The sequence below is a fragment of the Phyllobates terribilis genome, unplaced genomic scaffold, assembly GCF_046119375.1.
Source record: "Phyllobates terribilis strain yellow unplaced genomic scaffold, ASM4611937v1 Scaffold_7__3_contigs__length_470593459, whole genome shotgun sequence".
NCBI lineage: Eukaryota > Metazoa > Chordata > Amphibia > Anura > Dendrobatidae > Phyllobates > Phyllobates terribilis.
The window spans coordinates 384546685-384570436 of NW_027362767.1; the positions used below are offsets into that span (position 1 = coordinate 384546685).

The following is a 23752-nucleotide window of genomic DNA, read 5'->3' on the forward strand; positions in this document are numbered from 1 at the left end:
AATCTTTGAATACTTCATCTTTAATGGTTTACAGAAACTGGTATGGTCCAGCGTATGGAAATCTTAATAACGCAAATAGAGAATACCAAAAATACCAATAAACGGTTTCACTGGGATGTCTTCTTCTCCCCCCCATTATACATATGTTTATCTTACCATGACCCATCGCCATTTTGAATGGTTGGGACCTCAATTTTCCCAATTGTTGTAAGTCCTTTAGTCCACCTCTTGATCCCCTTCTCTCCCTCCCTCTTTATCGTTTCCCTCCCCTGCCTATCTACATATTTCACTCTTTCATGCCTCTCCATATTCATTACCTTCCCAACTTTTCCAGCCTTTTCTGTCTCACTTTTTAGGTGACGCTTGGGTCCACTGTGACCCTCATTTCTCCCTAATCAGATTTTTGTCTTACATTCAAGGCTAATTGTTATTTTTCTCCATATTATTATACCATGGAAGGTATCGCTTTTCCGAGTATCCGGTTTCCCTAGATTATTGCTTGCTGCTATTTCTCTTTTTCTGTATGTTTAAAAAACAATAAAACTTTAAATTTGAAAAGAAATTGAACAATTGTCCTTAGTATTTCAGATGTTAGGGAGGAGATATACTCAGGCGTTATTATACTTGATGTTAATCAAAAGAATGCTGGAGTAAAAGATGCTAAATTTATTAAAAGATGCACATCGTGTACAGCCCTTGTGCCACAAACAGAAATCTACCGCTATATATTAATCAGAGGAACATGCAGAATAGCCTCTTGCAACAGATTGCATAGAAACCATTGTCCATATTGTGCCCTTCGGGCTCATGCACAAGACCGATTTTCTCGTACGAGAGCTATCTGTGGTTTTCATGGATCACACTCGTACCTATGATATTCTATGGGGCTGTGCACATGTCCGATTTTTTTTATCGGACTGAGTGGTGCGCAGAAAAAAAACGCAGACATGTCCAATTTTGGTGGGAGGCGTCGGATCAAAATTGGCAATGCAAGTCTATTGGTCCATGAAAAAAAAATTGGACTGCACTCGGATGACATCCGAGTGCAGTCAACATTCATGGACTAACAGAAAGGACAGGGTGGAGATACTTTTTTTGCGCTTACTCTCCACATACGAGAAAAGCTGATCTGATCAAACACTGATCAGAATTGGCCCGTTTTTCAAATGGGGAGAAATCGCTTGTGTGAATCTTCCCTTAAAGGGGTTCAAGTCAGTTGGGTGAAAGGCTGATTGCAGCACCTCTCCGCAGGAGCCCCGGACACCTCACATTGATGCCCATAAGCCTTAGAATAACACCCCCCTCTATTAGTTTATGGGGGAAACTGAGGGATTCCCCTTGCCGATACAAACTCCATGAAATTTATCCTTTGTGAAATTCTATCCCACTGACCCAGTGTTTAAGGAAACTGTTAATTACTCAATGTAAAATAAAAGAAAAAAAAAAGTTAAACTTTAAAAAAGTGAAAAAGGGCAAACACTCAGTCACAAAAGACAAGGTCATAAAATGTAAGACCTTTTTTTTCCATTATTCTTCCAATGCTGTTACTACTAAAACAACTTTGAAAATGGTCTTGAAAATGTGTATGCAGCGCTTACGCATATATATATGTCTCCAGGCTTACAGACTACAAACACTTTGTGTAGTCTAATTCTGCAGTGGTTTAGTTTTGGCCTTAAAGCAGTTGTCTGGCCACACCATATTGATGACCTATCCTTAAGATAGATCATCAATATCATATCTGACACCCCACTGATCAGCGTTATCAGGATAGAAGCTGTGCTGCAGTTATTAGAAGTGGTCACTACACAGTAAGCGGAGGTGATCCGGCTCCATTCATTGCTTACACCCCGCCACCACCGGAACGGCTAATAGCTGGGTGCAGAGTCCTCACAAATCTGTTATTATTGATCCTATTCAGAGCATAGATCAATATCATACATTTAAAATATATCAAAAGCTGCCATCTATGTGTATGTATGTGAAACAATTGTGCAGGAAAAGAATGGGTTGATGACGTGGCCTGGACTCTTTCCAGGTGCTGAAATCTTAATTTTGCAGTCTGTGATCTAAGCTTCCCCCCTCCGCTGTCTGTTCGGAGAACATCGACTACTCCTCCGATGAGTCAGTGACCGGGGGGAGGTCATGTCTTATATATTTCTTCTGTTCATGCATGAAAAATGTTCTAGTGGGTTTAAAGAAAAAAGTAAGAAAATTTCCGCCTCTACATGTATCGCATCAATGCTCCGAGGTCACGCTAAATGCAGACATTTTTATCATTTTTTTCTCATAGACTAAACCAAGAACAAAAGAAAAAAAGGAAAAACTCAGCGCCATCCACCTGAGTTTTAGTACAGATGTCAAAGTGGTTTTACCCCCTTGGGTTTATTAATCGAGAGGGATCTGTCTGATAAGACTCCCATGATCAGCATAGGACATATCTGATCAATATGTAATTATTTAGCAAGACTGAAATACTCCTTTAAGACTGGGGATCGGAAGAAACTTACTGTAAACAATGCCTTGTAATAAGTATAGTGCTAATAATTAAGAGCTAATCGGTTATTAGGAAAATTACCTTTTGTTTAAATCAGGTTTTTGTGTAAAGATATAAAAAAAGACAGTTTTATTATTGATATCATGATCTGTATTGAAAAAAAAAAAGTAGTCCTGCAATTCTAACACTGTTCCTCTCACCTTTCAGGAAAAGTTTTCAGCAGGCTCTTTATCAGCAGAGGCAGGATTATGTCAAGTAACACCCCTATATACAGCGGATAACACATGATCCACCAATCATAAAAGACCCCATCCTCCCCCTCCCTTCCCTATGCTCTTTCAACACGCTCATTAAATGCTTTAATAAAAAAAAAAAGGGTCAGAGTCAGTCTATTGCTGCTAATGTACATGTGCATTTCCTGAAACACCAGGGCATTAGAAAATAGCCCCAGTGGCTTGTAAGATTTCTAATTCTTATTTTTCATTTTATTACAAATGGAAATGAGGGGGAAAAAAATAACCAAAATTAAAAAGAAAAATATATACAGTAATTTTCTGATGGCTTATTACCTATGTTGTGATTTTCAGCATGGGAGAGATTCCCAATTTTCATATATGATCCCCACCTCAGTATCTATAATGACAAGCTGTTTATATGATACTAGATGGTGGCCCGATTCTAACGCATCGGGTATTCTAGAATATGTATGCGGCCGACCGGGCGCAATCAGCAGAACGTTGTTTAAATTTGGCGCCAAAAATCGCTGATTGGTCGCGGCCGCCACCCGTGACCAATCAGCGAGCTGTGTTAGTGAGGACCGGAGAGCTTGTTTAAATTTGGCGATAAAATCGACCAATCAGCAGAGTGGTGTTTAAATTTGGCGCCAAAATCGCTGATTGGTCGCGGCCGGTCACCGCGATTAATCAGCAGAGCGGCGTTTAAATTTGCCGCCCATCTCGCTGATTGGTCGCGGTCGGCCAGCCACCGCGACCAATTAGCAGAGCGGCGTTTAAATTTGCCGCCCATCTCGCTCATTGGTCGTGGCCGGCCACCGCGACCAATCAGCGTCGTATTAGTGTGGGCCCAGGAGCGGCGCTGCTTGTGCGGCTCCGTATTAGCGAGGACCAGGGAGCGGCGCTGCCTGTGCGGCTCCTTCTGCTGCTAGAAGCCGGGAGATGAGCGGCTGCTCGCTACAGAAGCATCCCGACCGGCGGCGCCGCTCCCCGATCCTCCGTTCACACTTGCTGTCGGGAGATCAGCGGGCCAAGCCGCTGATCTTCCGACGTTAGCCGCATGGAGGTGAGCGGCACCGGTCGGGGGTAGTTGTGCTGCTAGTGCCGCTCATCTCCCTGCTGCATCGCTGCTGACCTCCGTCCGCCAGATGAGCCGCTAACGGCCGCCATCTTTTTTTCAGAAATCCCGCGGCGCTGATTGGCCGCTGCCGGACCAATGAGCGACGCGGGATTTCCAGGACAGACAGACAGACGGGATAAGACGATTATATATATAGATGTTCAATGCAGAGAAACATCTGGTGCCACCCAACCGCATGCAATAATGAGATAAAAGAAACGCTCAGTATCTAAGAAAGTGCCAAACCAAAAAAAGATTGCAGTATAAAAATAAAAGGGATATCTTGTGCATCTATGACAATGTCGAACATAAAAGAAACATCTTGCAGCGTTATGAGTCCTCAGCTAAACTAGGAGTAGGTCTGTCCACAAACTTGCTGTTTCCAATACAACCAGCAGAGCTGCAAACTATGTATCTGCTGTATAATACAGACGATGAGTCAGGATCAATGTGTTTCCAAAGTTACTCAACTTTTTATTATAAAGAGAAAAAAGTAGGAAAGTTAAGATATCTTGTGCCTATATAATAATGGTTGCTAACAAGGAATTCTGGATTCATTTATTTTACAATGTAATCCTATATAAAGTGCTAACTTGTCAGAAACTCCATTAACTCTATAATTGTCGGTTTTTCCTGACTACTATGAATTGGATGAGCAGACAAAAACTTTATAGACTTTCTACAAATGTGAGTATTTCAAGACCCTGGGCTGCGATTATTAAAAAATAATTGTCATGGACAAGTATTTTTTTTTTCTTCACAGACCTGTAGAGCAAAGGGTGAGAAAGAGATTTCCAAAATTTCATAAATGATCCCCCAGGGTCCCGACAAATCACCCTGCTCATTATCTATACTGACACTCTGTTTATATGATATGTTCAATGCGGAGGAACATCTGGTGCAGCCCAACCGCATGCAACAACGAGAGAAAAGACACGCTCACTGTCTAAGAAAAGTAAGAAGGTGCCAGACAACTGGAAGAAGAAATTTATTCTAAAACCCCCCAAAAAAGAAGATATAAAATATCACAGCATAAAGGATATAAGGAATGTATCACTGACTGTATTGTGCATCTATGACAATGGCAAATATAAAAGGAATAATGAAGTGAGTCACATTGATATTGGATAAATATTCCGCACTTTGCAAAAAGTGGTTTTCTGTAGTTCTTTTCTGGTGGAAAACACATTCAAGATTCCTCGATAGATTAGTGACAAATTAAAGGGGTTTTCTAGGCAAAAAATAAAAGCTGGCTCTCCCTGTAATGAATCCTCAAACCTCTGTTACCTTTTAGATCCCCTTCCGCCATCCTTGTGTATGTATCTGTCACACTGATTATGATTACACACTCCTACTCTCAGTAAAGGCCCAATCTACCTTCAAGGCACCATCTTGAGACTTCTATATAGTCTCAAGGTGGATAAACTGCTGTATTTGGGCAGTGGTCAACCAGTGTGTTAATGGTTGTAATATACAAGGTCCAAGTGTTTGCTTTAACGACCAATGATTCCGCTTTTCCAAGTGACCACACAAAGATATTCAGGGGTCATTGATGGTTTCCATCATTAATGCAACATTTTTGCGGTAAAGAAATTATTTTGCAATTTTTGGCAAGCTATTGAATTCATGTTAGCTGAATATTATAGGGTAATCTAATAACATTAGCAACACTGGGAATCAATTAAAGGAGTTTAGATGTAGATAGGGCCATCTCCTGGGTGACAAATCAAGTTGCCTTTATCTATACCCTAAATCTGTTGCGTCTAGACTTCGGCTCAAGTGTGTCTTGTGCCGATTTTGACCCATCGAGTGAATAAGCCATTTACAATTTTTGGCTAAAAAAATCTCAGTGAACTGAAAATCCAGTATGACAGAGCTCTGGTTGTTCTAGAGCTTATTTTTAACAACTATCTTGTCTCGAATAATGAACAGTTCCTGATCAGGTGTCAGTGCCAGAGGTTGACCGATTCTACTGTAACCTTCCACAATATGTCACCTTAAACTATTAGGGGCGTGTCTGTCAAACTTGCTGACTGTTTCCAATGACAACCAGCAGAACTTTTTATATTGAAGAGTTTTATTTAAAAGGTAATTAGTCTGAGATCTCTTGCACCTATGTAATAATACAGGCTAAATTCTATTTTGGATTAATCAGTTTTACAATGTAATCCTATATAAAGTGCTAACGTGTCAAAAAAACTTCATGTCGAGTGCGGAAAACCATTTTCTCTCCAATTGTCTGTATTTCTCCGACTAATATGAAGAGGATGAGCTGACATAAGACTTTCTACAAATGAAAACCTGAGCTGCAATTATTAAAAAAATGATTGTCAGAGTGGTAAAATAATGCAAATCAAAGATCACAGGATGAGTATAATTAGTGATGGATCCTTGTAGGCCATGAATCCCCAAACCTCCGTTACCTTTTAGTTTTTTAGCTCCCCTTCAGCTGTCCTTGTGTATGTATCCGTCCCACTGATTACACACTCTCAGAAACTTACCCAATCTACCTTCGAGGCACCATCTTGAGACTTCTATAAAGTCTCAAGGTGGATAAAATGCTGTATTTGGACTGTGGCACTTGGACCCCAGGTTGTGCTGAACATCATCATCCCATTTTCTTCCCCGTTGCTTGCCCCCCAGGTTATTGGCATACATGACCCCATTATGGTGCTGGGTTTCGCCACGCAGGATAGAAGGGTTAGGTGTTAGTTTCGCCCTCCATTCCCCACCTTCTCTACAGCTCTTTAGAGACAGTAGCTCTATACAGGTCCTTGCCACAAGATATGGGACCCGACAAGGGCTGAGCCTCTCTCCAATGATCCTGTATACTATGCTTTTTGGGGTAGTCATAAAACACATGCTCTGTCTAATGTGTACCTTTATCTCCCCCCCCACCCCCCCCATTGCATAGGTGGTCAGTGCTTATATTTAAAGGTTTACTATAAAGATGGTAGACGGAAGATGTTCAGGGTAGGGAGAATATTTAAGAAAACCCGTTTCCAGTCCTAAACATCACATTAATATCCCTGACAAAGTTGAGATGAACTTTTAAAAAAAGGTGCAAGATCCAGAACCACTTTGATTAGTGGTAATAAGATGGTGCCAGAGCGGGCGATCACTACAGAGATCCACTATGATTAGTTCAGGCATTAGTAGATAATCTTCTAGTAGCCGTAATGGCTGTCACACATGGATGGCCCATTTTACAGTTCACCCTTTTTAACATTACAAATCTGGCACACTCGGACAGCATGATACCACCCACGAGAAGGGACCGGCCGCTGGAAATCAGAGCAAACGTGGCAGAAACCCTGGCCACAAGCCCGGCAGTGGTGTCTTGACATGTTAGGTGTGAACACTTTTTTGCACCCGTTGCAGTGGGAGATCTCTTGGTCCGATACCCAGTAGCTGGGGCGCGCTGCTTCCTTCACAAAATCTAAAAAAAAAAAAAAAAAAAAGAAAAAAAAAATGAAATTAAAAAAATGCAGACATATTGCTCCAATCCCTTCAAAATCTAATATTACTACACATTCACATTTTGCAACTCATTACCACTTATATTTTCAGGACTACTAAGAAGAGCACAATGGCTCCTAAATTTCATAGTCTGGCTCCTAAATCCTGCAATATCTTGTCTATTCTCTCCCCAGTGTTAGGGCTTATTCACACACTGTATTTTTCGGCATATTTTTCCCCTTGATTTGGGGTGTGCAGACTCCCGCTCGATGGTAAGAGTTTAGGAGTGTTAAATGTTAATATCTTCGGAAATCTGTCCCTACAAAGTTATATAGTGCCTGGCAGTGGCTTATTCACTCCTTCCCAGAGAAAACACATGCACGCTCGGACAAAACGATTGTGCATGAGGAAGAATAGTTGTCGGCTGACAGCTATTAAAGGACTTAATTGCGAGACTTTATTTTATTTAAATGCATGTATTTTTTAATTAAAATTATTTTTGCAATTAGGTTTCATTAAAAATAATTGCACCATCTGTCTTCTGTAGCCTCTGTGTTGCGCTGTTTACTGACGGCTGCAGAATGGGGTAACCGAGAGTCTGTCTGTAAGCTCATTCTAACAAGAGAGCTCATAACTCTTATTTTCCTTTTTCTGAGCTCTCTCTGTTAAATTATGACCACATGAAAGTAGAAAATAGCACTGTAGTCAAAAAATCAGCAGAGAAGAGCTCAGAAGAAGGAAAACAAAAGCTGTAAACTCACTGGTTAGAGGAGATCACTGACGGATTCCCAATTAAAGGGGTTGTCCAGGACTATTACATTTTTCTTTACTATGAGCCTATAAAACTAACAGGCAGATAGTTGCTAAAAGAGGCAACTACCTGCCTGTTCTACCCGGCGCCGGTGATTTAGCTGCTCCATGTCAACAGAGAAGCTCTTCTTCCGGGATGCTCTGTTAACAGGGTGCCGGCTCCCTGCAGTTAGGCAGCGGGGAGCCCTGTCAGAAGAGAAGCATTTAAGTAAAAAAAAAAAAAAAAAAAAGCTCCTGAAGGTGCCCATAACTTTATGTTCTTTTAAAATATAATGAAATCACACTAAAATTTTTTAAAAAAAAAGGCAAAAGAAGATTTACACAGAGGATATTCTATGACAGAAGACACCATGTTCAGGGAGCTTTGAGCCATCTCAGTCACTTTGCGAGGCAAGAGATTACTCCCATCATCTTCCACCGACTGCTGACCTGTGGTGAAAGCAACAAACACACGGGAAAAAAAAGTTACAAAATATCACATGGATTTTAGACTTTATTTGATCCTCACCCCCCAAAAAAACAGAATTAGGGGCTACAAAATGGAAAGAATTTAATAAAAAATAACCCAAGGGAAAGAACAAATAAATGATATGAAAAGCAGCAAAGTTCCACAGTGGCATATCTCACATTCACTGTAACCCTTTAAAAAGACTGGGAGATCTTTCATTTTCACGTTTCCGTTTTTCCTCCCATTTTTCCAACGGCCAGAACTTTTATATTTGTCAATTACTACTTTTGCAGTACGAGTTGTAGCTTTGAATTGCATTCATTTTTCAATATAAAAAAAAATGGGAAAAAACATAATCCAAATGCGTCAAAATGTTGAAAAATAAGCCCATTTTATTTATATATATATATATATATATATATATATATATATATACAGTATAGACCAAAAGTTTGGACACACCTCATTTAAAGATTTTTCTGTATTTTCATGACTATGAAAATTGTACATTCACACTGAAGGCATCAAACTATGAATTAACACATGTGGAATTATATACTTAACAAAAAAGTGTGAAACTACTGCAAATATGTCTTATATTCTAGGTTCTTCAAAGTAGCCACCTTTTGCTTTGATGACTGCTTTGCACACTCTTGGCATTCTCTTGATGAGCTTCAAGAGGTAGTCACCGGAAATGGTCTTCACTTCACAGGCGTGCCCTGTCAGGTTTAATAAGTGGGATTTCTTGCATTATAAATGGGGTTGGGACCATCAGTTGTGTTGTGCAGAAGTCTGGTGGATACACAGCTGATAGTCCTACTGAATAGACTATTAGAATTTGTATTATGGCAAGAAAAAAGCAGCTAAGTAAAGAAAAACGAGTGGCCATCATTACTTTAAGAAATGAAGGTCAGTCAGTGCGAAAAATTGGGAAAACTTTGAAAGTGTCCCCAAGTGCAGTTGCAAAAACCATCAAGCGCTACAAAGAAACTGGCTCACATGAGGACCGCCCCAGGAAAGGAAGACCAAGAGTCACCTCTGCTTCTGAGGATGTTTATCCGAGTCACCAGCTTCAGAAATCGCAGGTTAACAGCAGCTCAGATTAGAGACCAGGTCAATGCCACACAGAGTTCTAGCAGCAGACACATCTCTTCAACAACTGTTAAGAGGAGACTTTGTGCAGCAGGCCTTCATGGTAAAATAGCTGCTAGGAAACCACTGCTAAGGACAGGCAACAAGCAGAAGTGACTTGTTTGGGCTAAAGAACACAAGGAATGGACATTAGACCAGTGGAAATCTGTGCTTTGGTCTGATGAGTCCAAATTTGAGATCTTTGGTTCCAACCACCGTGTCTTTGTGCGACGCAGAAAAGGTGAACGGATGGACTCTACATGCCTGGTTCCCACCGTGAAACATGGAGGAGGAGGAGTGATGGTGTGGGGGTGCTTTGCTGGTGACACTGTTGGGGATTTATTCAAAATTGAAGGCATACTGAACCAGCATGGCTACCACAGCATCTTGCAGCGGCATGCTATTCCATCCGGTTTGCGTTTAGTTGGACCATCATTTATTTTTCAACAGGACAATGACCCCAAACACACCTCCAGGCTGTGTAAGGGCTATTTGACCAAGAAGGAGAGTGATGGGGTGCTACGCCAGATGACCTGGCCTCCACAGTCACCAGACCTGAACCCAATCGAGATGGTTTGGGGTGAGCTGGACCGCAGAGTGAAGGCAAAAAGGCCAACAAGTGCTAAGCATCTCTGGGAACTCCTTCAAGGTTGTTGGAAGACCATTTCCGGTGACTACCTCTTGAAGCTCATCAAGAGAATGCCAAGAGTGTGCAAAGCAGTCATCAAAGCAAAAGGTGGCTACTTTGAAGAACCTAGAATATAAGACATATTTTCAGTTGTTTCACTCTTTCTTGTTAAGTATATAATTCCACATGTGTTAATTCATAGTTTTGATGCCTTCAGTGTGAATGTACAATTTTCAAAGTCATGAAAATACAGAAAAATCTTTAAATGAGGTGTGTCCAAACTTTTGGTCTGTACTAATATATATATATATATATATATATATATATATATATATATATATATATATATATATATATATATATATATATATATATATATATATATAGTGGTTAAATAAAATTTCAAAAGTTTGTTAAAAACAAAAACATCCTCGATCTGTATTTACTATGTTGGCGCACCTATGACTTCTTGATCACTATATGGGCTATTTCAGAAGAGCTCATTATGCAGACCAGAGCTGTCAGTGTACACGATGATCGGCACACAGACAGAGCACGTAACCATTATTGCCAGTGATTTTACACGCAGAGAAATGATCTGCGTTGGAAAAAAATATATACATAAAAAAAAAAAAAACGCAGCATTCACTACTTTGGTACGATTTACAGACCAGAGAAGTGCATGCAGATGTCAGGACCAAGAAAAGATTTCAATTTTTTTTTTCATTAATGGAGATTGCTGCTGATTGTGACCCGGACCTCTCATTCTTACTGGAGATCTCAGTGTTGGATTACTATGAAACTCCCAGCCAAAAAGAGAACGGAGGCCCCTTGACCTTGTTTTGCAAACCAAGGTGGCAGGAAACAATAATTCCAGGAAAAGCTAAGAAAGCATTTCCACTTAGTCTCCATCTTGCAGAATGGGGTCAGGACACCTGTTCTCCCACCATGTGCGTTATCTCTTGATAGTCCATGTCCACCTACCACTGGGCATCATCATTTTGCTTCTTACCTTTCCCAGGCCCTTTACTGTGACACTTTTTACAGACCCGCACCGGTGACGGACCCCAGCCTCTCTCAGGGACAGGCATCTTTTGATTGGAGCAGGTATGGCAGAAGCCTTCTCCACAAACTCGGCAGTGGTGCTTCTGCTCGGCTATTTGGAAGACCTTCTTGCACCCGTGACACTCCTTTAGGTGGTCGACAAGTTGCATAGAAAAATATGGGAGAAATATTTTCATTAGCATTCAAATTACAGACCAAGTATTAAGAATATAATCTTTGCACGTACCACAGCGGCCAGCAAGGTTGTGACATATTCCCTAAATCTTACCGTAATATCTGCATTGGGGCGCCAATAAGTAGGAGCCACGCGGTCAGTGACCCAGGAGGTGACGGCACGGGTGGGCCCAGCACTGTACTCATTCACAGACTGTATAACCAGGGTGACCCCGTCCAGGACCCGCTGAGCTGCATTGTGTTGGTCCAGGGAGCAAGAGTCGCTCTGCAGGGAAATATTCAGACACTGAAGTGAAACACATTCTCATGGTGTCCTTTAAGGGACAAGTATAACACGGGACATAGCACTATTCGGCCTCGACTGTATTAAAGGGGTTGTCCCCGTTTACAAAATTGTGGAACATTTTGTTATAAAAAAACAAACTCTGCTTTTCTCACCTTCCTCTAGTACAGCGACGATTCTCCGCCACTACTCCTTTTATCTGGTACTGGCTGCAGCGTTGATACCTTGTTGGCAGTCAAACACTGAGCGGGACTGTGAGGAGCTGACCACTTACTAAAGACTTTTCCAGCACAGAGCACCCATTTTAGGCAATATTATTATTCTGTTTTATTAGAGATTTGCTGGCTGTGTTTTATTAATGCGCACTTGTAAAGTGTCCAGCATTCCACTAATCTCATCAGTATCTCAGAAGCCTCTAACTATTGTTCCAAAAGGGAATAAGCCCATTATGTGAGTGTTGATTGTAGACACAGTGGAGCCGTCACCACATGTGACCACGTCTTACATGCAGTCTCAGGTGAAGGCTCTTGGAATATTCTTCATTGTTTCAGCTAAAGTAAATACTTAAGGGGGAGGGTGTCATCACTTCTGACATTTGAGGGGCCTGACCCCAGGGAGGAAAAAGGACACGTTTTAGTGAGGAGTTTGTGGAAGGACATGGAAGGAGGAGGATGGAGACTGAGGACTTGGAAGGATGGATGTATAAGCATGTTACCATTGTGGGATCTGTCGTTTGGATTTAAACTTTCTTAAAGGATTGTTCCTACTGGATACCTGTGTTTCCATCGTTTTATCTGTGGTCTGGAGGATCGTGGACTGAGGCTACAGACTATAGATACAAAATATGTGAGCCTACCAAAGTTGGGAGACAGTGAGTATGGACTGATACAAAGCCAATGGAACTACTGATCCCAGGTTGGGAACTTAAGGACTGAGAGAATTGTATTTTGGCTATTTACCTGGAATTGCTGTATTACCATGGATGTGATTAATAAAATATTGTTGCATCGTTAATCTGCCTAAGTGATTATTTACAACCCACAATCTCAGATCTTCACAGGAACATATACATAGCCTCCGGTCCCGGGTCTCATACCGGTGAATCCCTCCAGCGCACAGTGTCTGCGCTGGGTGGATTCATAAGTCTGCAGTCACACAGAGTGACTGCAGACTTATCACTTTTGACCTTTCCGTTCACCCTTTTTAAGAAGCACTCCTCCCAACAAAGTTTTTATCCTGCTAATATATTGCAATCATCATATTATATAGCACTGTGTACTTACAATTGCTCATTTTCCCTTTCTACCCAGTTAAATCTTCTCTTTTCTCTCCTCTATGTAGAAACAGGAAGTCTCTTGTCCCTGTATGAATCATTCCCCTCTTCCACTCCTGACCCAGCTGCTCCCTCCTCCCCCTGCCAGGGAATTTTGCAGTGACTCATGCAGAGAAAATTGACCTCCTGTTTCTACATAGAGCTTAGATGGATTCAGCTAGTCATGTGATGTCATAGACCTAATGGAAAAGAAGAATTAGCTGGGTAGAAAGGCAAAAAGAGCAATTGTAAGTACACAGTGCTGTATAATATGATGACTGCAATATATTAAAAGGATACAAATTTTCATGGGAGGAGGAGGAGGAGTGCTTCTTTGAATGCATTTGCCCTGCATTATATTAAACCTTTAAGAAAGCAGCCAATTTTCATTTTTTGCCATTTGTTTTTTTTTTTTCTTTCCCATTTGACATAGCCATATGAGGGCTTGCTTCTTGCGGGACGAGTTGTAGTTTAATTAATTTTACCATAAAATGTACTGAAAAAAAAAAACAAGAGTGGGGTAAAATGGTGAAAAACACGCAAAGCTGACTGCTGAATTGTGTAAAAAAGAAAAAAAAAAGTTAAATAATTGTTTTGGCCTCGTTTTTTTTTTGCTTTCCAATATGTAATTTAAATTCTTTCCATTTTGGAATACAAACAATATTTTGATCGCTTTTTATTGCATTTTTTTTCTGTTGATGGGGCGACAACTGAAAAATGGCAATTCTGGTGTTGCTATTTTATTATCTTTACTTCGTGTATCCAGGGGGTTTGTAAACATTTTTGCAGATGCAACGAGATCAAATATTTTATTAATTTCTTTATCTTTGGTTTGGAAAAAGGAGGGAGATTCAAACATTTATTAAAATAATTAAAAAAAAAAAAAAATGTATTATTATTTTTAAATATTTGTTCTATTTCTTTTTTTGGTAGATTTTACAACTACGGGACTTGAACTTGCGATCGTTTGCACTGTATGCTGCAATATTTCAGTACTGAAATATGCAGAGAAAATGACGATTTCCTTGGAAGCGCAGCTAAGCTTTTTGGGAGTACAAAGATGGCGGTGGTGTCGGTTTGATGCTACTTTCATCCATCAGCACCTGTCACGCGCATGCTACAGAACCATTACAATGCTGCAGTCAATTTCTGATTTAAAGGGTTAAACGCCATGTATCAGATCCTGATACATCCCGTGTCAGGAAGGGGTTAAACACGACTCTCTTCTGTCATAGTCACATAAAATAACCAATATATTGCAAGCACCTCGGACCAGACGTGGCGAACCTCCTGGCGAACAACTGATCCATCCGGCTCCCGATTTCCGTACCAATACTGTCGACTGCGATAAATTATCCCACACACTCGGCATTCAAGGACATACCTGGGAATGAGGATCATCGTAATAATATCAGTATTTCTACATGGAGCGTTTCACGTGCTAAAAATGAATTATTTTCAGCATTTGCACCGAATTTTTTGGTAGTAAATTACCCAAAAAAAAAAGAAAACACAACCTGGCAAGCTTTCTTTCAGGGATGGCAAACTGAGCATTTCTAGCAAAAATCCACGGGTATTATTTAACGCTGTATGGCGGTATTATTTGTATTGCATTATTATTAGGCCTCTAAATGGAGTGTTATTTTGACACTATATGGCGCTGGAGTGAAATTACAGGACAAACCCTTATTTTCTATTAACCAGATCCACTCCCTTGGATATTACAGGCAAAACATAAAAGGATTATTCCCATCTTCATAGATGGGTATTGTTGGATAAGAGCTTGTAAAAACAAGCACTTTTGCAATTTACTGCTTATTAAAATGTTCAGCCGTTTTTGAGATATTACCCGTTTTGTTTACAGCTCGTTGCCTAGGAGACCGACCACTGCTGCTGTCTATCTTGTACTCACAGTGTTGAAGCTGGCCAGGGTTAGGAGGTAACATCCCACTCCAGCGATCCTGGCCAGCTTCAAAACAGGGGTTTCAAGTTCAATAAAAAAAGTGCCTGTAGGCACTGCACATGTTCTGCTGTCTACCAGCAGTGGACGGTGTCCAAGGAAACAAGCTGTACACAAAAGAATAAAAGTATTAATATCTCAAGAACGGCTGAAAATTTTAATTAGCAGTAAATTGCAAAATTGCTGGTACTTACAAGCTCTATCCAATAATACTCATATAAAAAAGCTGGGACTAACACTTTCAAAACAAGCAATGTAAGAATAATTTAAAAAAATAAATAAGCGTACCCAGACCAGGCGTACTTTGCCAAACCCAACCAGGGGCTGTCTGTGGACGCTAAAGTCCTCGGGATGACCAGCATCTCTCGTCCACTCTCATAACATCGCTGCGGGAAGGAAACCAGAATTTATAAAACACTCATTCCATATATCTGTCCTATAACATATGTATGTACAGCTCGATCCCATAAACCCAAGCTCAACAGAAAGTGACCTTATAAGTCCCACTGATCAGACACGTCTCGATCCTCCACGCCTCCCACACTTTTCTGTATCTCGCCCCCCCCCACTCACCTTGCATATTAAGACTTTGTTGTTATACTCATGGGCGTAATGACACAGACCATCGGTCTGGTGGAGAACGCCGTCCTTCAGATGGTTCATCCTGTTCTTGCATCGAGACCTGGGGGTTAGAAATAATAGATTTGCAATGAATGGAGGCGGCAGTGACGAGACCCCAGATATTTAATTGTTTTGTCTTGTTAATCAGAACCAGCAGCTTCCGTGATAAGACGACAACGTGGTATGTTGTATAATCAATAAGAGAAAGATAAATTTAATTTCCGTCTTGCAAACTTACACAATGTAAAGCCCCTTATACACATCAGATGGCCATCAGCCCAGCCGTGGATCGGCCCAGCCATCTCTGCCTTAGGCCTCATTCACATGTCAGGTTTTTTCACATACGAGAAAAACTGACCGGGTTTCATCACTGATTTTGATCAGAGTTTTCCCACACTTTGGTCCAAGTTTTGTCTTCTACGTAAAAAAAAAAAAAATTCTCTATTCCTTTCCTACCTAAAAGTCTGTGAAAATTGGACTGCACTCTAAAGCCATCCAAGCGCAGTCCAATTTTTCCACGGACTTGCATGGCCAATTTTGCTTAGACGATCAGATTAAAATCGGACATATCTCCGCGATTTGGTACAGATCGCAGAAAATCACGGATATGTGAATGGCCCCATTCATTATTGTGAGTGTTATTCGAGAAAATAGGATGTCTGACTGAGGCCTCAGACAGGAGCACTCAACCTGCCGAGTGCTCCTGTGTTCTCTAAGAGAAAGCTGCTGCCACACCCTTCGGCGGAGGCTTATCCCTAAAGAACAAAAGGATCGGCAATCTGACATGTGGGATCCTTCTCTCCCCAGGGCACCGGCACCAGGTTGCTTTACCCACAGGCTACGTTCACATGATTTGATGATTTTCTAGACGTGCGGCAAAAAATGTTTTGGTTTTATTGTGATCACAGCAAAAAATAAATAACGCACCACGGGTGCAATGTGAGAACGCAGACTTAGTATCATAGACAAAACAACTGTAAACTGATCTTTAAAGTGAATTATTAAACTGGTGGCCAGCTTAACACACGGCAGGACCATCGTTGTCTAATCAGTCTTCTAATAAACATATATTAAATTCCTAGCTGATGTATAGAATTACCGGCAGCTCAGACAACGCAAAGAACATGTGAAGTATTCGTCTGGGAAGAAAGAGGTGATATGAACCTGCTCGTCTGGAATATCCCCTGAGAAACGCTCACTCAGACTCTGCAAGGGAAACACACAGGCATTACCATCCCACAAAATAAGTCATTAAATGGGTATTCCCATCTCCAAGATCCTATCCCAATATGTAGTAGGTATAATAATAATATTAGCAAATCCCTCCAATTAGAAATGTAGTATAGTTCTTCTGATTTGCTATGTTGCTTACCCCATGTGCAGGGCATTGCAGGAGCTTAGGTATCCAAGGTTAAGATTACTTTTATAGGTATCCGTGGTTACGCCCACTACCTAACTGACTATATGAGTAATCGTAACCTTGGATACCTAAGCTCCTGCAATGCCCTGCACATGGGGTAAGTGACATAGCAAATCAGAAGAACTATACTACATTTCTAATTGGAGGGATTTGCTAATATTATTATTATTACACCTACTACATATTGGGATAGGATCTTGGGGATGGGAATACCCCTTTAATGTCTAATATATGTGGATCCCACCTCTATGGGGCCAATGGATAGAGATAGTAAGATCGATTTGTGGGACTCTGGTCCATCGACGAGGTCAGTAGTCTGTAGACGCTGGATAGGAAGCTGGCGAATCTCTTACCCTACATGTGATTTTTGACAAGCTAGGCCCGGTAAGACGTCATCGTTGCGGCGTGTTGCCCAGCAGACATTGCACCGGCCCTAGCTAATCAAAAGCCGCATCACTGGAGCTGGGAAGGTAAGAGATTGGAGAGCTATCTGTCCAGCGTCTACAGACTATGGACCTGGCCGAAAAACCGCCAATCGATATGCCCATCTCTAAGCCCATAGCTCTGCAGAGGAGCTGTGAACACAAAACGTCGATTTTCACTTAAGACTATACTATGCTGCTTTCAACTTGGAGACTTTGGAAATAGATAGTTCCAAAGGAGAACAAACCCTAAAATTAATGGTGACCGCATTATGCTCAAACCTACAGGAGTCATTCCTGCATCATACCTGCAGGGCCGTGAACACATGGGCCAGTGGTCTGGATGAACGAGTCGATGTATCCAACACCTGCTTCTTAACGATTTCTTTTAATTGGGAGAAATCAGTGGGAGGAACTACAGTCTTTGCTCCCACGTAGTGGATTGAGCTGAAGGCCTCTGGAGGGGTCCCCAGCTCATGGAATCTCTTGAGAAGGTCGGTCTCCGCCTGTCCATGGACTTTGCTTCCTGTGAAAAACAATGTAGATATACAGTGCATTGTGAAAGTATTTGGCACCTTGAACTTTTCTACCTTTTGCCACATTTCTGGCTTCAAACATAAAGATATAAAATTCTAATTTTTGGGGAAGAATCAACAACAAATGGGACACAATCGTGAAGTGGAATGAAATTTATTGGATATTTTAAACTTTTTTAACAAATTCAAAACTGAAAAGTGGGGCGTGCAATATTATTCGGCCCCTTTACTTTCAGTGCAGAAGTTCGGTGAGGATCTCTGAAGGATCCAATGTTGTCCTAAATGACTGGCAATGATAAGTAGAATCCACCTGTGTGTAATCAAGTCTCCGTATAAATGCACCTGCTCTGTGATAGTCTCAGGGTTCTGTTTCAAGTGCAGAGAACATCATGAAGACCAAGGAACACACCAGGCAGGTCCGAGATACTGTTGTGGCGAAGTTTAAAGCCGGATTTGGGTACAAAAAGATTTCCCAAGTTTTAAACATCTCAAGGAGCAGTGTGCAAGCGATCATATTGAAATGGAAGGAGTATCAGACCACTGCAAATCTACCAAGACCCGGCCGTCCCTCTAAACTTTCATCTCGAACAAGGAGAAGACTGATCAGAGATGCAGCCAAAAGGCCCATGATTACTCTGGATGAACTGCAGAGATCTACAGCTGAGGTGGGAGAGTCTGTCCATAGGACAACAATCAGTCGTACACTGCACAAATCTGGCCTTTATGGAAGAGTGGCAAGAAGAAAGCCATTTCTCAAAGATATCCATAAAAAGTCTTGTTTGAAGTTTGCCACAAGCCACCTGGGAGACACACCAAACATGTGGAATAAGGTGCTCTGGTCAGATGAAACCAAAAATCAAACTTTTTGGCCACAATGCAAAACGATATGTTTGGCGTAAAAGCAACACAGCTCATCACCCTCAAAATACCATCCCCACTGTCAAACATGGTGGTGGCAGCATCGTGGTTTGGGCCTGCTTTTCTTCAGCAGGGACAGGGAAGATGGTTAAAATTGATGGAAAGATGGACAGAGCCAAATACAGGACCATTCTGGAAGAAAACCTGTTGGAGTCTGCAAAAGACCTGAGACTGGTACGGAGATTTATCTTCCAACAAGACAATGATCCCAAACATAAAGCAAAATCTACAATGGAATGGTTCAAAAATAAACGTATCCAGGTGTTAGAATGGCCAAGTCAAAGTCCAGACCTGAATCCAATCGAGAATCTGTGGAAAGAGCTGAAAACTGCTGTTCACAAACGCCCTCCATCCAACCTCAATGAGCTCGAGCTGTTTTGCAAGGAAGAATGGGCAAGAATTTCAGCCTCTCAATGTGCAAGACTGATAGAGACATATCCCAAGCGACTTGCAGCTGTAATCGCAGCAAAAGGTGGCACTACAAAGTATTAACTCAAGGGGGCCGAATAATATTGCACGTCCCATTTTTCAGTTTTGAGTTGGTTAAAAAAGTTTAAAATATCCAATAAATTTCGTTCCACTTCACGATTGTGTCCCACTTGTTTTTGATTCTTCTCCAAAAAAATAGAATTTTATATCTTTATGTTTGAAGCCAGAAATGTGGCAAAAGGTAGAAAAGTTCAAGGGGGCCAAATACTTTCACAATGCACTGTATATAAAAAAAAGCCTCCTCACCATGACCCAGCAGGTTTGTCCGTAACGTCTCATGGAAAATAAGAAGAGCTGGTCCAAGACTGGACAAAGTGACTTCCAGACCACAGCGACTCGATAAGGCTTTCAGCTCCGGGGTGAAGAACTTCAGGTAAGCCTTGGAAGCATTTCCAAGAAACTGGAACATATCATTGTGTAACCTCTCCGCCCGTGTCCTGTATATCACCAGATCGGACACCGCCAGGACCTTCAGAAGAAGACGTAGCCTCTGGCTCTGTTTATCGGTGGCCCCAAGAAGACCTTCCGTGTCCAGCAGAATCAGAGACAAGGCCGGGTAGTATGCAGCCCACACACCGATGGTGCACGAGTCCTGAGAAGGGGACGTTCTGAAGACCTCCAGACCCCCAAAAAACATATGGTTGAGAGTGTGGGATTTTCCATCTCCAGTGTTGCCAAAAATACTGAGAACTTTCACAGGCTCTTGTGGACTACAGCCAAGCCTGGTAATGAGCTCTGACACATCTTTCACCTTAAAGCAAAAAAATAAATAAAAATCAGAACATTACCGGAGACAGCAGCAGACGTCCTGTTGATGGATCCAAGTATCGTTACAGGTAATGCTTCATATCTATCGATGACGGAGGTGCTCTTGAAGTTCCTGGGCCAAGATGACAACAAAGCCCTCCACCACCCATGGGCTTTTTATGACCCTTTTAAAACTGGTTTTCTGTCTTGGGAAACCAGAACTTTGTGAAAGCACAATTTTTTTTTTCAAAAACAAACTGAGTTTCACTCATCCTCCCCGGGTCCAGCACCGAGTCTCCGTTGCTGCTCCGGGTGGCAGGTATTGTCAGCAGTGCTGACATCATGTTGACAGAACTGCAGCCAATCAGTGAGCTCAGAATTTCTCCCCGAGTTAACGGCACAAGCTACTGAGCTCACTGATTGGCTGCAGTGCTGTAAACACTGCAGACAATGAAAGACACTGGAAGCAGCAGAGGAGTCTCAGTGCCGGACCCAGGGAGGGTGAGTGAAGCTCAGTTTGTTTGGTTTCTTTTCAACTTGCAGCCTCAGGTGGGGGGTTTTAGGGAAAAAAATAAAATTCAACATGCCCAATCCTCATCTTCCAAAACATAATTTGGAAGGATTGGGCGGCCCCTGCATTAGACAGTCCTCCCGGTTATCAGTGAGCTTGGCCGGGCGTTCTGTACGGGCCCTTTACAATCTGGTTTCTGTGTTGGAGAAGTAAATCTCTTGGTATCATTATTAATCAGTGCATGTCCTCTCTGGGATACCGCTAACCCTAAATGGTTCAGGTAAAATGAGTCACGAGAATAAAAATACCCAGTACCCTAATTGTGAGCTATAATCAGAGAAGAACATAGAGGTCCTGTCCTGTTTTCTTAATGACACACATAAAGGTTTCTCACCACTTTGCCTTTGTCTCCACGATTCTGCACTGATCTATTTTCTCCATATAACATTACAGGGGTCTGATTTTCTCCGTAAATTAAAAAATCCTGGCTGCTTGCAGCTGCCACTAGAGGGAGCAGTTTATGGCCCACGAGGTTAGAATTCAGTTTAACCCCTTCAGAGCACAGCCCATTTTGGCCGCGCCGTTCTGGCTCTGTATACTGCACACAGCTGATCGGTGGTGGGATAAGTCATCAATATCGAAGATCTGAACAACTCCTTTAATCTACCGGAAATGTATTTTATTTATTAATTAATTACATTTGCAATGTAATAAAAGAAAAAGCTTTGTTGTTTTGTGATTTATTTTGCAAGTTGCACTGTGGCGGGTACAGGGGTCACTGAGGCATGTAGAGGGGACCTCTTGGGCAGGTACAAGGGGCTTCTGGGACAGGTACACGGAGAATCTGGGGCAGGTACAGGGGGGCTCTCTGCCAGGTAGGGGACAGCAAGGGGCTCTCGGGCAGGTACAGGGGGGCTCTCGGGCAGGTACAAGGGGCTCTGGGTCAGATACAGGGGGCAGTCGGCCAGGTACAGGGGGCAAGTAAAGGGGGCGCTGGGGCAGGTACAGAGGGCTGTCTGCCAGGTACAGGGGCCCCTGAGGCAGGTACAGGGGGCTCTCGGTCAGGTACAGGGGGCAGGTAGAGGGGGCTCTCGGCCAGGTACAGGGGGCAAGCAGAGGGGGAATTGGGGCAGGTACAGGGGGCAGTCGGACAGGTACAGAGGGCAGGTAGAGGGGTCAGGTACAGGGGGTTCTCGGCCAGGTACAGGGGCCCCTGGGGCAAGTAGAGGGGGCTCTGGGGCAGGTACAGGGGGTTCTCGGCCAGGTAGAGGGGCCCCTGGGGCAGGTAGAGGGGGCGCTGGTCTTGTGACTGCCGTTGGTGGAGCAATCTGCCCTGTGGCCTCTATGTATCTATACACCACGTTCACACTGAAGTCTCCTCCTACCTGCAAGTTCTCGTTGTCGTCCACCAGTAAGATGCTGCCGTCCTCCTCCTCCTCCTCCTCACCCTGGTCACTCTTCATGGACAGGGGATGCTCCGGGAGCACGGCAGACATAGTCCAGGCCGGGACAGACGCGACCGTCACCCTGCGCGGCCCGCAGACATTGCACCGGGGACTTTCAGTTTCAATGTTTACAAAACATAGTGGAGAGCTGCAGTGCCACCCAGCGGCCCGGCCGCGGTACTGCGAGGACTTGTGCTCACGTGGTGCAGGGAGACTCCATCCTGCTGACCTTTTACTTGTGAATCTTCATCATAAATCCTCCAAATACAGAATATTTCTCTGCAGAATAACAACAACGTATGAGCCACCAATTGTTGCTTTATTTGTAAATAACTGGGTTTATATAAAGTGACTATAAATATTGAAGATTGCCTCCAGGCACTAGGGGGCACTAGGGAGACAGTTTTTTATTTTCTGGATCACAGGTATTTTTTGCAGGTTTCAGACAGATGAAATATGGCTGTTAACCCCTTAATGACCAGGCCTGAAAAGGCATTGACAGGACAATTTTATTTTATTTTTACGGCTTTGCTTTTTAGCAGATATAACTTTTATTATTTTCCTGACATGGCTGTATGGGAATTTGTTTTATGTGGGGAAAAAAAATGTTGTTGTTTTTTAGTCGGGGTTCAGATTTATGTAAGGCTCCAAATAAATTGATTTGTAATTTATAGTAATTTCGTTTATAAAAAAAAAAAAGAAGTGATTTTTAGGATTTTTTTTTACATTTTAAACGCCGATCAGAAGATCACGCGCAGCTTTCCACTCAATTTATAGTCTGCGGGACTGGTGGAAAAGAGCAGAATACACGGCTGGGTGTCAGGGACTTATCACATAGCCTACGAATAGGTAGTAAGTAAAATTGTAGGGACACAGGCGTCTTTGGTTTATGTCCTGTAGAAGAGTCAATAGAATTACATGAAAAAAACACCTTATCCTCAGCACGTTGCATTGTTTTTTTTGGGGGGGTGGAAATGACCAAAAAAAATATTGTGCAAGTAATAAATTAAATAAAATGGTTTACTAGTTTCAAAAGACCCCTTTCTCCTGAAATTGAGCTTTACTCACCCTTCCAAGGTCCAGCACTGAGTGTCCACCGCGGCTCCAGTGTCTGTTGTTGTCTGCAGCGCTGATGTCATGTCAGACATTAACTGAGGTCAATGACTTGTGCTGTCAACTCGGCAGAACCGCTGAGCTCACTGATTGGCTGCAGCGCTGTCAGCGCTGCAGACAATAACAGACAATGGGAGCAGAGACCCAAACTGGAAAAACCCTTAAACAACTCATCAGGGAATGGAGCAGGGGTCCAGCATGTGCACTGCTGTCAATTCTAATGGGGATTAAAGTGCCCCGTTCTGATGATTGGTGCAGATCCCAGCGGTCGGACCCCCACATCAATAAGTTATCACCTATCCCATGGATGACAGGTGATAATTTGTTTTTCCCCAAAAAAACTCTTATCTCATGTCCTCATCTCATATCACCACACCATTAAATATTTTAGGCAAAATTTGTAATGAAAC

General features: G+C 42.3%; 1 protein-coding gene across 1 annotated transcript; it reads right to left on the minus strand.

Moving 5' to 3' along the window:
- LOC141154910 (zinc finger FYVE domain-containing protein 1-like) lies at nt 1-23388 on the minus strand. The gene is made up of 12 exons (XM_073641456.1): nt 23298-23388; nt 22170-22508; nt 19773-20277; nt 17892-18109; nt 16841-16947; nt 15694-15802; nt 15409-15506; nt 14427-14544; nt 11660-11830; nt 11339-11516; nt 8441-8548; nt 1-7289 (listed from the first exon to the last, which is right to left on the minus strand). Exons 2-12 carry the CDS (start codon nt 22278-22280, stop codon nt 7057-7059), a joined length of 1956 nt encoding a protein of 651 aa, XP_073497557.1. The 5' UTR covers nt 22281-22508; nt 23298-23388; the 3' UTR covers nt 1-7056.
- Between the last annotated feature and the right edge of the window lie 364 nt (nt 23389-23752).